General features: G+C 31.8%; 1 protein-coding gene across 1 annotated transcript; it reads left to right on the top strand.

The window, feature by feature from the left end:
* The first annotated feature begins 4857 nt into the window (after positions 1-4857).
* On the top strand, positions 4858-6919 carry LOC125590136 (probable polyamine oxidase 5). The gene has a single exon (XM_048763215.1). The coding sequence runs from the start codon at positions 5025-5027 to the stop codon at positions 6810-6812; it is 1788 nt and encodes a 595-aa protein (XP_048619172.1). The 5' UTR covers positions 4858-5024; the 3' UTR covers positions 6813-6919.
* The last annotated feature ends 6583 nt before the right edge of the window (positions 6920-13502 follow it).

Here is a 13502-nt window from a genome sequence, read left to right as displayed (position 1 = left end):
TAGTGTCGACGTTCCAAATAGCAAGTGTCAATTTCGTATTTATCTATATCTTTCAGTATCTGTAAATTATTATATCTTTGTTTGAAAATATTGTTATTCTTAAAAAGTTAAAATTGTTTGCAAGATTGTAGACTAGCCTTTCTTTTGTAACACTTAGACTAGCCTTCTATATCACCACAAATCCATTTGATTTTCAGTTTTTCGCTCTATTAAAACCGAAGTACAAATTAAAATTAAGAATTCATCTTAATATTTACAGTTTGTGCCACTGAGCTAATAATAACTATCCATTTTAAACAATTATTTATTATTATCATAAAACAAATATCTGACGATTCCGTAATGGAAAAAACCACATGCATTTTCCTCTGGGACCTACATGTTTCATTCTTTGGCAAACATTATTGTTTATAAACCAATAACTACCCAATACATTTGGCCAGGTTAAACGCTTACTCCATCATCGAACAAACCTTTTTTTTTTTGAGAAAATCATCAAACAAATCTATTATTTAAAATCAACACTATCAAAGTCATTTGTGTATATATTTTAGTGAATAGTTTAGAATTTTATATCATGAACTTAGTACCCGTTTTGTGTTAGGATTTTACGTCATACACATTGACATACATGTTATATAATAATAATAATAATAATAAAAACTGGTTATAAATGTGTAGAAAATACTATTCAACCATATACCACCGGCCTGAATTAGATAACACTAAGAAACTAATTTTTTTTTCCTTGCATATGAAGTTATTAACAGAATTGATCCGAATATCTTTACTTTATTCGTTTAAAATTAGATAGATATGTTTTGCTATTATAACAATCTAAACTTAACAAATGGTGCAACCAATTCAAAACGAATCTTCCACAAATTAACAAACTGCAAATTATGAAAAATATGGAAAACAAATTCAAAAAACATATCTCTCCCGTATATTTTGTACTCATAATACAACATTTCCATAAAAAAACGGATCCAACACAGTATATTTACACATAACACGAACCAGTAACATAGTCTCAACAATAAGCTAAATAATGCAAGTTCAACCACTAAATTATTGTATTTTGAAATGTTCTTTTATCTTCTAATGTAAAACAATCCCGCTCGGGTCAAATTCTAGTGTATATTACCCGCTCACTTATTCAATAGCCATCTTGATAAAACTATCTTACAAAAATAATTAAAAAGCATATTTCCTGTTATATATTGATCATAGATCCTGTGAAAATCGCTTTTCTTCTGTTTGAACCTATGTATTTATGTCCACATATTTTCTTCAATTAATTTGAATACATATTTGTTCAAATGTATCGAATATATCGGGAGAGGCAATTAATGTTAATGCTATATATTAAAATTATAGTTTTGATTTTGTGTACGTCAAAGTACATAGATATCACACACACACAATAAATTTATATGTATTTGGTTAATAACTCAAAGTTGATTCTCGGAGAGGCAGAGTTTCTTCGGGACGTGCAAACTCATCATAACCGACAAAAGCCTTCGCAAATTTTTCTATGCTGTAATTCTGTTTAAAAAAAAAACTTTTTTTTGTTGTGATTCTGTTTTTTTTTTCACATTTTCAGACAATTAATCAATGTTTGGTCGCAAAATTTATACCACTTGTTTATTATTGTGGATTTTACCTAGAAGCCGTGCATATCGTGTAGTTCGATATTTATGTATGAGTAATTATAGTTATCAAGTCTTGATACTAAATATATACTTTCGCTTGCTGATAATGGGTCTTGCTATAATAATGGGTCATTTTATGATTTATATTAGGTCTGGGAATAAAATCCGGAACCTGAAATCCGAACCGAACTCGAACCGAAAAACCCGATCCGGTATCCGACCCGAAATGTAAAAATACCCAAACGGGTCTTGTAGGGTGATACAAAAAATATCTGAACCCGAACCCGAACGAGTAACCCGAAAAATCCGAAATTAATAGGTAATATAAATATTTTGAAATATATATAAGTATTCAATTATTAAATTCAGTATTTACGGTAATATGATATATACTAATAAATATTAAAATTTTAATAAATGCTTTAAGCACACAATTAGTTATAAATAAGTATTTTATAATGTGTTCATTGAAATAAAAAAGTCTACTCTATATAAGGCAATACATATTGTTTATAAATGATGTTTGTTTTCATGCTTGATTTAACATTTTATTGTTATTTTATCAATTTTACGTGTGATAGATTAATTTTTATTTAATTTAGATGTTTTTCTTTATGTTTTGCTTCAAAATTTTTGTTTTTTAATTCGATTATATCCAAACCGAACCGATATAACCCGAATCCGTACGATATATGATTACTTTATGGGTTTTATGACGCAATACAGTTTTGAACCAAACCCGAAGTGTTATTATCCGAACTCGGCCCGTACTAGTAAATTTTAGTATAGAACCTAGGAGCGTAAACTCGAAAACCAGAAAACCCGAAAAACCCGAAAAACCCGATCCGAACGCCAAACACCCAGACCTAATTTATATACTATTAAGCAAGCGATATGATAGATTACGGATCTGCGCTACCTTTGATGAAGATCCATTTCTGTGTACAGTGCAAAAACTGTGATACAATTAATTTCAGCTAAATAAAGTAAGATACATATGTGAAACAATCTATAATATTAAAGCAGAATCCTATTGTCTTTTTTACTTTATCATGTCCTTTTTTACTAACATTGCATGTTTCATTAAGGGCAATCAAGTAATATTAATAACACATCTATATTAGACCATTTTTTTCGGATCCAGCCCACTGTCCACATCAGATCTCTCTTGGGTCATTTGGGCCGATTAAGAAATCAGATCTAATTCTCACATTTTTTTTTCTTTGGACCATTGAGTCCAAGTTCAAATAATTTTTTTTCAACCATTCTTATTTTTTTTTCTTTTCTTAATATAATTTAAGCATTCATAAAAAAAAAATTGATTTTTTCATTGAAAAGTATAAATCTTTATTAAAAGTATATAATTATTTTTATTAAAAATATTAACCACATAATAAAATTAATTTATCAGAGTTATACTAATTTAATTCATTAAAAAAATAAAGTTTAATTTTTAAACATAAATAGTCATTTAAAATGAAATACGATAAAGAAAGATAAAAAGTTTAAGTATTTTATAAAATCAAAAACCCAAATATATGAAATATGACATTTACTAAATATTTATCAATTGAAAAAAAAAGGAAAATAAATCCGCGCTTTGAAAGCGCGGATCAAAATCTAGTATCTCTATTAAAAGAAAAAAAAGTTTGATCGATCTTAAAGGAAAATCTTCTTTTCAGAACATTTCTTCATGAACATATTGGCGCTTAATTAAGGAATCAATTGTTCATCTTGTATTAGTGTTATGATGATTGCCTACAAGTTCAAAGGATAAAAAGCAAAGGAAAAGCATATTTAACATCTCTATATTTTCCACTATATATATATAACGTCGGTTCGATATCTTAAATGTTTCATTCAACATCAAACAACAGTATTTAAGCGAAAACACAACAAGTAAACAGTTATTCTTTAAGAAAAAGTTAACCTTGAAATGAAGTAGATGAGAATTATCAAGTTTGTAATGTCTTGATCGTTTTCCTAAGTTAATATCACATTTCTAGTTTTTTCATGATGCACTACCGAAAAAACTAAAATATATAGTGACGATATAGATATTTCAATTTGTTTCAAATACAATATTTTGGAATATTATCAAGATATTTAATTTCAGTTGCATGTTTATATGATTTTGTTATAGTGTTTATATGATAATACGAATCATATATTTTTGCTACGTTCAATTTATTTTTTTAAAACTACGTTCTATGGAAACTATAGGTTTTAATGGTATAAATTAGTCAAATTAATGATTTTAGTTTTGTATCATATTTTCAGAATCTGAGACTGATTAGGCTGATTGTCACTATGACGTAGCTGCATGCATATACGCATGATGTAGCTATATGAGATATATACAATTATATTAAGATATATCTTAGAGTGATGACACAAGTGGGCATCCAATTAAAGGTGGATCAGTAGCACTGACTCATAATTTGCATCTTGTGGGCCGTTCCTGCCATCTTCTTCCATACCTGTGACCTCACTCTTTCCAGAAATTATAATCTCTTTTAGTTTTATATTATCAAAATAAGTTTCATAAACAAAAATAAAAAATTTTGGGTCAAAAAACAAAGGAGAACATCTCAAATTGTGCAGCGATACAGAAAAAGAAAGATATAACGTGTTGTTAGAAAGAAAAAAAAAAAGAAGAAGACAGAGATGTATGTAAACACATCATGTATAAATAGCGAGACGTTGTTGGTACGTTTGGAGCATGTTGCACAACATGCAAATCCGTTCATCACCAATTCACTATTCACTTAAGTAAATGCTGCTAATATTTTGTGCTCACCTAATTCAAGGTGCATCTCTCGTAGACTAGATAGTAGTATAATCAAAAAAAGCTAATAAGGAATTAAGGATTCAAATAATAGTAGGTCGATAATCGATTAATATATCAGTGAGAGGATAGGTGAGCTCTGAGGTGAGTTGAAATCTAATTGACATGAATTTCTTTGGATATGAGGTTTTTGTGATACTGATACTAATAATTTTATATTTATTCTCATTTGAACAGTAATTAGTGGAAGCTGAAAAAAAAAACAGTACTTAGTGGATAACTAAACCTAGCTAGAGTATTAATCAGTAACGATCACTAATTTCCAAGGGCAGTTTCATAGAAAAAATTCACTACAAAAGATTTCAAAAAAATATTTAAAGACTATTATATCATATAATCGCCCTATTCTTTTTAAAAAATATATATTTTTGAATATTCTCGACTACACATTACATGATAACATATTCTGATACGTAACAATAATGTAGAATCGTATAACAATTTTAATATATTTACAAAACCAGCAAAATAATTAAAATGGTAAAATCTCTTTCGGACACAACACTCTGTCTCTCTTATAAATGTTCTGTCAAAGCAATCTATCTCCATTCATTCACCATCTCCGCTCTCCTTCCTTTATCGTTTTTCATCGAAGCATACACACAACCGACAGAGAGACAACAATGACGAAAAAACCGAGAATCGTGATCATCGGAGCCGGAATGGCCGGTCTCACGGCGGCGAACAAGCTCTACACCCACTCCAACAACAACACCTTCGACCTCTCCGTCGTCGAAGGCGGGTCCAGAATCGGCGGGAGGATCAACACCTCCGAGTTCTCCTCCGAGAAGATAGAGATGGGCGCCACGTGGATACACGGCATCGGCGGAAGCCCTGTTTACAAAATCGCCGAGGAGGCCGGCTCCCTCGTCTCCGACGAGCCGTGGGAATGCATGGACTCCACCGCCGATAAAGCTAGGACCTTTGCTGAAGGCGGCTTCGAGGTTGACCCTTCCGTCGTCGAACCTATCTCGGGGCTGTTCAACGCTCTCATGGAGTTAGCTCAGAGGAAAAAGAAAATGAAAGAGATCACTCAAAACGACGTCGTTTCGGGATCGGGTGGTATTTACGGAAATGCCACTACTGTTGGGTCGTTATTTGCTCTCATGGAGTTAGCTCAGGGGAAAGAGAAAGAGAAAGAGAAAGATAAAGAGATCCCTCAAAACGACGTCGTTTCGGGTATTTACGAAAATGCCACTAGTGTTGGGTCGTTCTTGAAATCCGCTTTCGAGGCTTACCGGGACGCAACAGGCAATGGATCGCTCGAAGAAGCTATCTTTACGATGTTTAGCAACACGCAGAGGACGTACACGTCAGCAGATGATCTCTCGACGCTTGACTACGCGGCGGAGAGCGAGTACCAGATGTTTCCAGGGGAAGAGATCACTATAGCTAAAGGCTACGTGAGCGTGATTCACCACTTGGCCTCTGTACTTCCTCAAGGTGTTATCCAGCTGAACCGAACGGTCGCGAAGATCGAGTGGGAGAGTTGTGAAGAGTGTCCCGTGAAGCTGCATTTCTCAGATGGGTCTGTTGTGTTTGCAGATCATGTTATTGTTACTGTCTCCTTAGGTGTGCTTAAGGCAGGGATTGAGAGTGATGATGAAGGAGGATTGTTTAGTCCTCCTTTGCCTGAATTCAAATCAGACGCGATCAAGAGGTTAGGTTACGGAGTTGTGAACAAGCTCTTTGTTGAAGTGTCTGAAAGGAACTTCCCGTCGTTGCAGCTTGTGTTTGACCGGGAGGATTCAGATTCTAGGTTCGTGAAAATCCCGTGGTGGATGAGGAGAACCGCGACTATAGCACCAATACACAGCAATTCGAAGGTCTTGCTTTCTTGGTTTGCAGGCAAAGAAGCTATAGAGCTCGAGAAACTTACCGATGAAGAGATTATAGATGGTGTCTTGACCACTATCTCTTGCTTGACAGGCAAGCAAGTGAAAAAGGACACTGATACTAAGCCCCCCTTGGTAAATGGCTATGTGAATGGTAATGATGATGAAGTCTTGAGAATCACTAAGGTCTTGAAGAGCAAGTGGGGAGGTGATCCTCTGTTCCGAGGCTCGTATTCTTATGTGGCCGTTGGATCAAGTGGTGATGACCTAGACGCCTTGGCTGAGCCATTGCCAAAGATTAACAAGAAGGGTGGTGAGGGAAATTGTCATGATCAAACCAAGGTTCATGAGCTTCAAGTCATGTTTGCAGGGGAAGCAACACATAGAACGCATTATTCCACAACTCATGGTGCTTACTATAGTGGATTAAGGGAAGCCAATAGGCTTCTCAAGCATTACAAATGTGATTTTTGAGTGTTCATTTTTAGAATATGCTTTTTTGGGGGATCAATGTATTTAGAGAAGCTTAATTAGTTTTGTAAGATTTTTTTTTCTCTTAAATTACAAAATTTATAAGCACCTACCAATGTAAAAAGAAAATGTCTTCGTCGATGAGTTCCAAGGGACAAAGGATATTAGAGAAACAAAAAAAAAGTTAAAAAGAAAGCAAGATATGAAGATTTATAATGAAATTTGCATCTACCTTTGTTCCTCTCCCTAGTCTCTTTATTCACTAGAATTTAATATATTTGTTTTGAAATTTTCAATATTTTGAGTCAAAATGATTAAAATAAAAAATATTTTTAGATAAAAAAACTATAAAAAATTGCTTGATTCTTTTAAGAAAATAAATGATTTGAAATGGAAGAGGAAAAGAACAAAAGAAAAAGCTTAGGTGCTCACTGCCTATAAATATATACAAACAAACCCTAAGAGATTCTTAAATTTTATTTTGTGTGCTGAGGCTTTGATGGACAGGATCCGGTGAACCCGCCTAGTTTCCAGCTTGCAAACCAATATTGTATGAGCAGTTTTACATTTATGTTGCGAATTCGATATACATATGAGATCCAAAACACATATCAGTATCCGAGAATTAACGATCGTACCGCGAATTTGTTAATGAAACAATTGAGTCTACACTCTACAGTTTGATTTATATTAAAATGTGAGTGATGGAAACTAGTGTTGTGTTGATCGTGTTCAAAAAAAAAAAGGAAACTAGTGTTGCATTGTTGCTTAGAACCACGACAAGTTCTATAACATAAATCTTAGATGAAAACATTGAGAAAATGGTATCATATGGACAAGTTTTTCTATTTTTACACTAGGATTAATTGTCTTTATTATCACATACTTTTATGATATACAATATTAATTATCATATATGCAGAAGTTGCAACATGGTCCTACAAAAGGGCATCAACATGTATTGAAAAGAAAAGAAAAAAATATAGAGAGGTGAATGGTCATGATCATCTTCATATTGGTTCCCGAATCAGTTGATTTGATTCAGTTATGTACAATGTGTAATGAACATGTGGTAGTGGTAGGGTTTGTCTAACCAATTTGCTTTATATATGTATATCTTTAATATCAATTATTTCTTGTTCTTCTGATCTGGTTTTGTCATCCATACTCACATTAGAAAGATAATATCCCAATCAGTTTTACAATTTATTAATATGCTTTTAAACATTCATATCGTCTTTTTTTGGTCAAAAAACATTCATATTGTCTAAGCAAATAAAACGTGATGGAAGGGCTTATCTACTAAACAGATTCCATGGAGAAACTAAGCATATATACAACCATTAACATTCACATAACATACCGGGATCTCGATTGTGACATGCTGTGTCCAATTCAAAAAAACAAAAAAGAGACCAAACCCCATGTTTTTATAACAAAATATCAGCTACTCAAGTGGTCTTTAATTTTTATAGTATTACTATTACCTTACTATTATCTGACCTTTATTCACAAGGAGAGGACATGGTTTATTGATTTATAATATTTCATATTCTTATATCAGAAAAACCCCATAAAGTTTTTATTCAATCTCGGTCCTGTAAACTCACAAAGGAGATATTCTTAACAAAGTTTATTCTGGTAGCTACATATTTTAAAGCAAAATCAGAACTAAACTAAGAGTTCGTGTATAAACCATCAAATGAAATACAATGAAATAATGGCTCCTCAGTCTTGACATCAATCAACGAAACAAATCTAATCACTAAAATTCAAATTATATTGGAACACATATTGCTTTTGTGCACATATCATACTATCCCGGCATGGTTGGAGATGCATACGAAAAAGTTAAAACATAACAAAAGTACATGAGTTCTATGAGAATTTTAGTTATTTAAAGTATTTTATATTATTTTTTACATTTTTATCATTTTTGCTAGGACTCAGATTTTATTTTAATTATATTGGAAGTGAAAGAATAATTAACTTAAAAAATATATCAAAATTCACATTTTAATCATATCATCGTATAGTCCATAATCTATTTTGCAAAGTTATATTCTCGTTTCTTGTTTTTTTTGTTAAAGGGTTTTATATTCTCGTTTCTTCATTAACTATAATTATGATTATGTCAATTCAAGATGGTCCATCATAATCAATAATTCTCATTTTCAATCATGCGAGAAGAAACACAAGACTGGATTAACAAAATTTCGGTGTTTTTGGGAAAACAAATCTCATATGCTCCAAGATTGTCGGATCCTCATTCTCCGTGGTGTTATAATAATTTTACTACACGTAAATTTAAGATAATGATATGTTATATATATGTCCCGTTCACAACATAAATTGCTATCATTATTTATTGTGATTTTAAGCTTTCAGTAGTTTATATGATAGTGTTATTAAGATATGTTTACATTTCTGTATTTTTGGATATTTCTATTATTAGAATTATTAGTTACAAATAAAAAAAATTGGTTAGAAATGGATACCCATATTCTTTTCTTTTCTTTTCTTTTATTTTGTGCAAAGTGTTATTTTAATTAATTAACCAATAACGAGATCCATATAATTGGAAAGTAAAGTGTCTATTGCATTGGCACCATGCTACTGATTTCTTTTGGACAAAAACAAAAGTAGTTGAATTTTTTTTTGTTGGTAGATGAAATATATCATAAAGGAAAAATTGGAAAAATGAGACACTTTGAATTTTTATTTGTCACAATAGTACTTCTGATATTTTGTGCAATTCTAGACAACTTTTACCCTTCTTTTATGGGAAAAATAGTAAACTGAATTTTAAAAATGTTAAAAATATAAAAACTATTGGAAATATAAATATGAAAATATATATGTTTAAAAGTTTTTTTTTTTAAAGTGGAATCATATTTTATTTTATCTTCTAGCTACAGTTAGAATACTCATTCTGGTCATCTACTTAGTCTAGAAATCGGATACTAAGTTTTATACATAGATATATCTTGGGTATACAACGTAAACTAGCATTTCTTATATATTCTAACCAAGCTATATTTCGAAACGTTATAATCAAGAAAGATGTCTTCAGTATACCTACAGCTTGATAACGACATATAACCACAACGCAGTGATATACCTTATCTATATTATGTGTCATAACATGCTCTGTCTTTTACCTTATGTGGCGCTTAAGGAAGAATATGTTTCACATCTACTCTACTGTGTTCTGAGTTAGCTAGGATATATATTCTACGTGAAATCCGAATAAATATGGAAACTTCCATATTCGGTTAAAGATGTTTCCTAATCTAAACTAAATCTTCCCTAAATATCTTATAGAATATTTTCTCCTTCTCCCATGATCTTTTCTCTTCGTTGTTTGTGTTTCTCTCTTCTTCATCAACATAATCATCTATTTTCTCTATCAATATAACATGGTTCTAATCTATGTTAAATCTGGTGAATGGATGTGTAGTTGCAGTGATGAGTGGAGTTTCGTGGTTGACAATGAAACGAGTTATCTCACTATTTTTGACATTAAAATTATACTATTACTTTTTCAAAGCATGGCTCTTTTAAAGAAACGATTCCAACAACCATTTAAACTGGTGCTATGATGTCTCTGACATCATGGCAGAAGATAAACAGCTTAAAAACAGATGCAAGAATTGCAAATCCAATTAGATTAATATGTAAATACAAAATAGTGATCTCATCGAGAACAAAGTAGAAGAGTGAGATTAGTCTACATAGCAAGAGTAAAACACACTGTGAACTCAAAGGATTCTCCAGCAAAGAGTAACAGACACAACAACCCAACTTGTTTTAGAAACTATACAAAAAGCTACTCATAATGTCACCCTTAACGTCCAATTTTCATATTAGTGGGGACCAATCAAATTGTCGAGATTTTCTTCTTCTTCTTTCTTTTATTTATCTCCTAGGCTTTAGAGACTCTGATAAACGGTTCTTGTTCTTTTTATTCTTCTGTTTTGGTGCCTGAAACACCATTTGTATCAGTTTATGGCTTAATCAAACACTGCATTCACATACTGCAGAATCCCCAAAATATAGCAAAACTCAACTCTTTTACAAGAGGCTATGCAAACATACGAACCATGACGTGAGATTTTTATAATACCTAGAACTACATTCAGTTACTTCAGTTCTTCTCCCTGCAGAATTCTTAACAACATTAGACCCTTTTCTTTTCATGAAGAACCTGGTACTCATGGTGAGACTAAGCGTTTGAAGACAATACCTGGTGTGTAGTAATTGGCACTGCACCAGGATGATCTATGAAGAATTGCTTGTCATCTCGAAGGTCTGCAAATACCAAATATATGACCATTAAAAACTCTGTTAAGAAAACTTAAAAACTTTCCTGGAGCCACAAGATTTTCATGAACCGAACCAGAGAATATTCAATCAAAACAATAGCAAAGGTAAACCTAATCAGGAAGAAGGTAGGATTCTCCTCAAGACAAAATCGCCATTGAAAAGATTTAAAAGCTTAGGCGGAGAAGATCATAGAATTAAAAAAATAATTAGGGTAATACCTTTTCTTGCTTTTTTAATTTTAAAAATAAAATAATTTATAATTAAACTAAATTATGTATTTAATTGAAAATTTAATTTGGTTAATCTGAGGGTATTATGGTATTAACATTAATATAAATCTTATTTCTCCAACTAACCAAGAAAAAATGCCAGAAGGACAAATATAGGTTGAAAGTTTCCCTTTTATCCAATTTTCCCTATCATAAATGATCCTACGGAACTCTTTTGTCTGTGACTCTGAATTGATTGGTTTGGTTTGATTAGCTATTAAAAAGTTGTTGAAACCTAACTCCTAGCTCGATGAAGGGTAGATCTACTGCCAAAGCTTCTGCATTAATGGTGATCAGATCTTAGTGTTGATTCGGTAAGTTGTAGTACAGATTCATCAAATCCAGAAATCTTAGTTCTATTATTGGTTTTAATAATATCCGATCATACGTATATTTCTGATGTTTTTGTTCCAACATGTTTATTATATTGTTTGTATAGTCAATTCATAGAGAGCAATTCAACTGGACTCACTCTATTATTGTGAAACAATTTGATTTGATTTCAATTGCTAAAGAAAACAAGAATGCCCCACTTCCTGTCTTTTTCCAAATTAGTAAAAATAGAATAAATAAACACTATATATATATATATATATAAATAGAATAAATAAACACTAAATATATATATATATATATATATATATATATTAATTTTAAATTGAAAATTGAATGATATTGCTACCATACCAGTTTTTTTGCTTGTCAAGATCAATCCTCTTTACAAAAAAAAAAAAGATTCATCCTCATTCAACAGCGAACCGGTGAAAAATTCAAAGATGTGTTAACATTATTTCTTCCTCAAGATAACTATACATTTTACCTATAAATGTTTTAATGAGGTTGTGTGTATAGCTTTAACGATTATGCATTATTTTGAACCACTAAGCAACAACTTTTATTAGAAACAATAAACAAGCATCGCATGTTAAAGTTAAAAAAGATACGGCATGTTACTTATCTTGGTAACCAGAAGTTAACCCTTAGGATCAATACACACAAGTGATTCACATTAAGTGTGTTTGTCACTACTTTATTTTATCAAATGTCGTTAAAACCTTCAGTGCCACATATAATAGCAAGAGTCTCGTTCACCCATCGTAAAATATAACGTTATTTTCACAGATTTAGTGTTTTCACTAATATACCTAGACACCTCTACATAGATCTTTATCGTCTAGGTATCAAGATGCTTCAAAGGTACTATAATCCCCCTGGTTTCTCAAACTTCTCTTCTCAAGTACAATTTTTTTTTTTTTTTGATAACTCTGATATCTGGGCAGCCACATTTCCAACTATCACCCGTAGGGGGTCCAGCGCCCCAACGGAAGGGATGTTAAATCCGCTGTGGCCGGGGCTCGAAGTCGTGATGGCGGGCACCTCAGCCGAGGTTCCTTTACCACTAGACCACGAGGCCCGGTTCTCAAGTACAAATTTAATCAGTTATGTTGTAAATTGCTAATTTCACTGAATTTTTATGTGTAAATAATAATGTAAGCACCCTAAACAATAGTCATTTGAGAAAGAGGAAAAATGAAATGAATAATTAACCAATTTGCCTGAGCTTTTTGACCGATTTGGTGGCAACATATGAGTTGATGGAAAAAGAAAAGAGAAGTTGAATAGCATAAAAAACATTAAATCAAATGAGCTACTCAGTGAATGAAGATGTTTCACCTAATATAAATTTTTCTCCATCTTCACAAAACCACAAATGAAAACATCAGATTATGACTAGTTACTTTTTTTCTTCTCCAAAGATCATGATACATTTATAATCATTAGTAATCAACAAACTGAAAAAATCATTTATAATTTGGAAAATTATAATGAAAATCCAACAACCCATCAAAGAGTAACTTTTGTGTCTTTGCTTATCTGTCGATTTTTTACTGTATAACTCTTACTTTTTTCAACAAAATCATTTTCTACAGCTGCAAGGATTCTCATTTTTATTGCTTTTTACAATATATTATTAACACTGATATTATAAAAACAATTTAATCATCTGAAATGTAACCAAAGTCCATACGAATGTTTTCATTGCTTTTTGTTTATCCCTAATCGGCTACGATGATGAACTTGGGATGATGTGTGAATT

The sequence above is a fragment of the Brassica napus genome, chromosome C7 (genome assembly GCF_020379485.1).
Source record: "Brassica napus cultivar Da-Ae chromosome C7, Da-Ae, whole genome shotgun sequence".
NCBI lineage: Eukaryota > Viridiplantae > Streptophyta > Magnoliopsida > Brassicales > Brassicaceae > Brassica > Brassica napus.
This window is presented reverse-complemented; position numbering and strand designations above follow the sequence as displayed.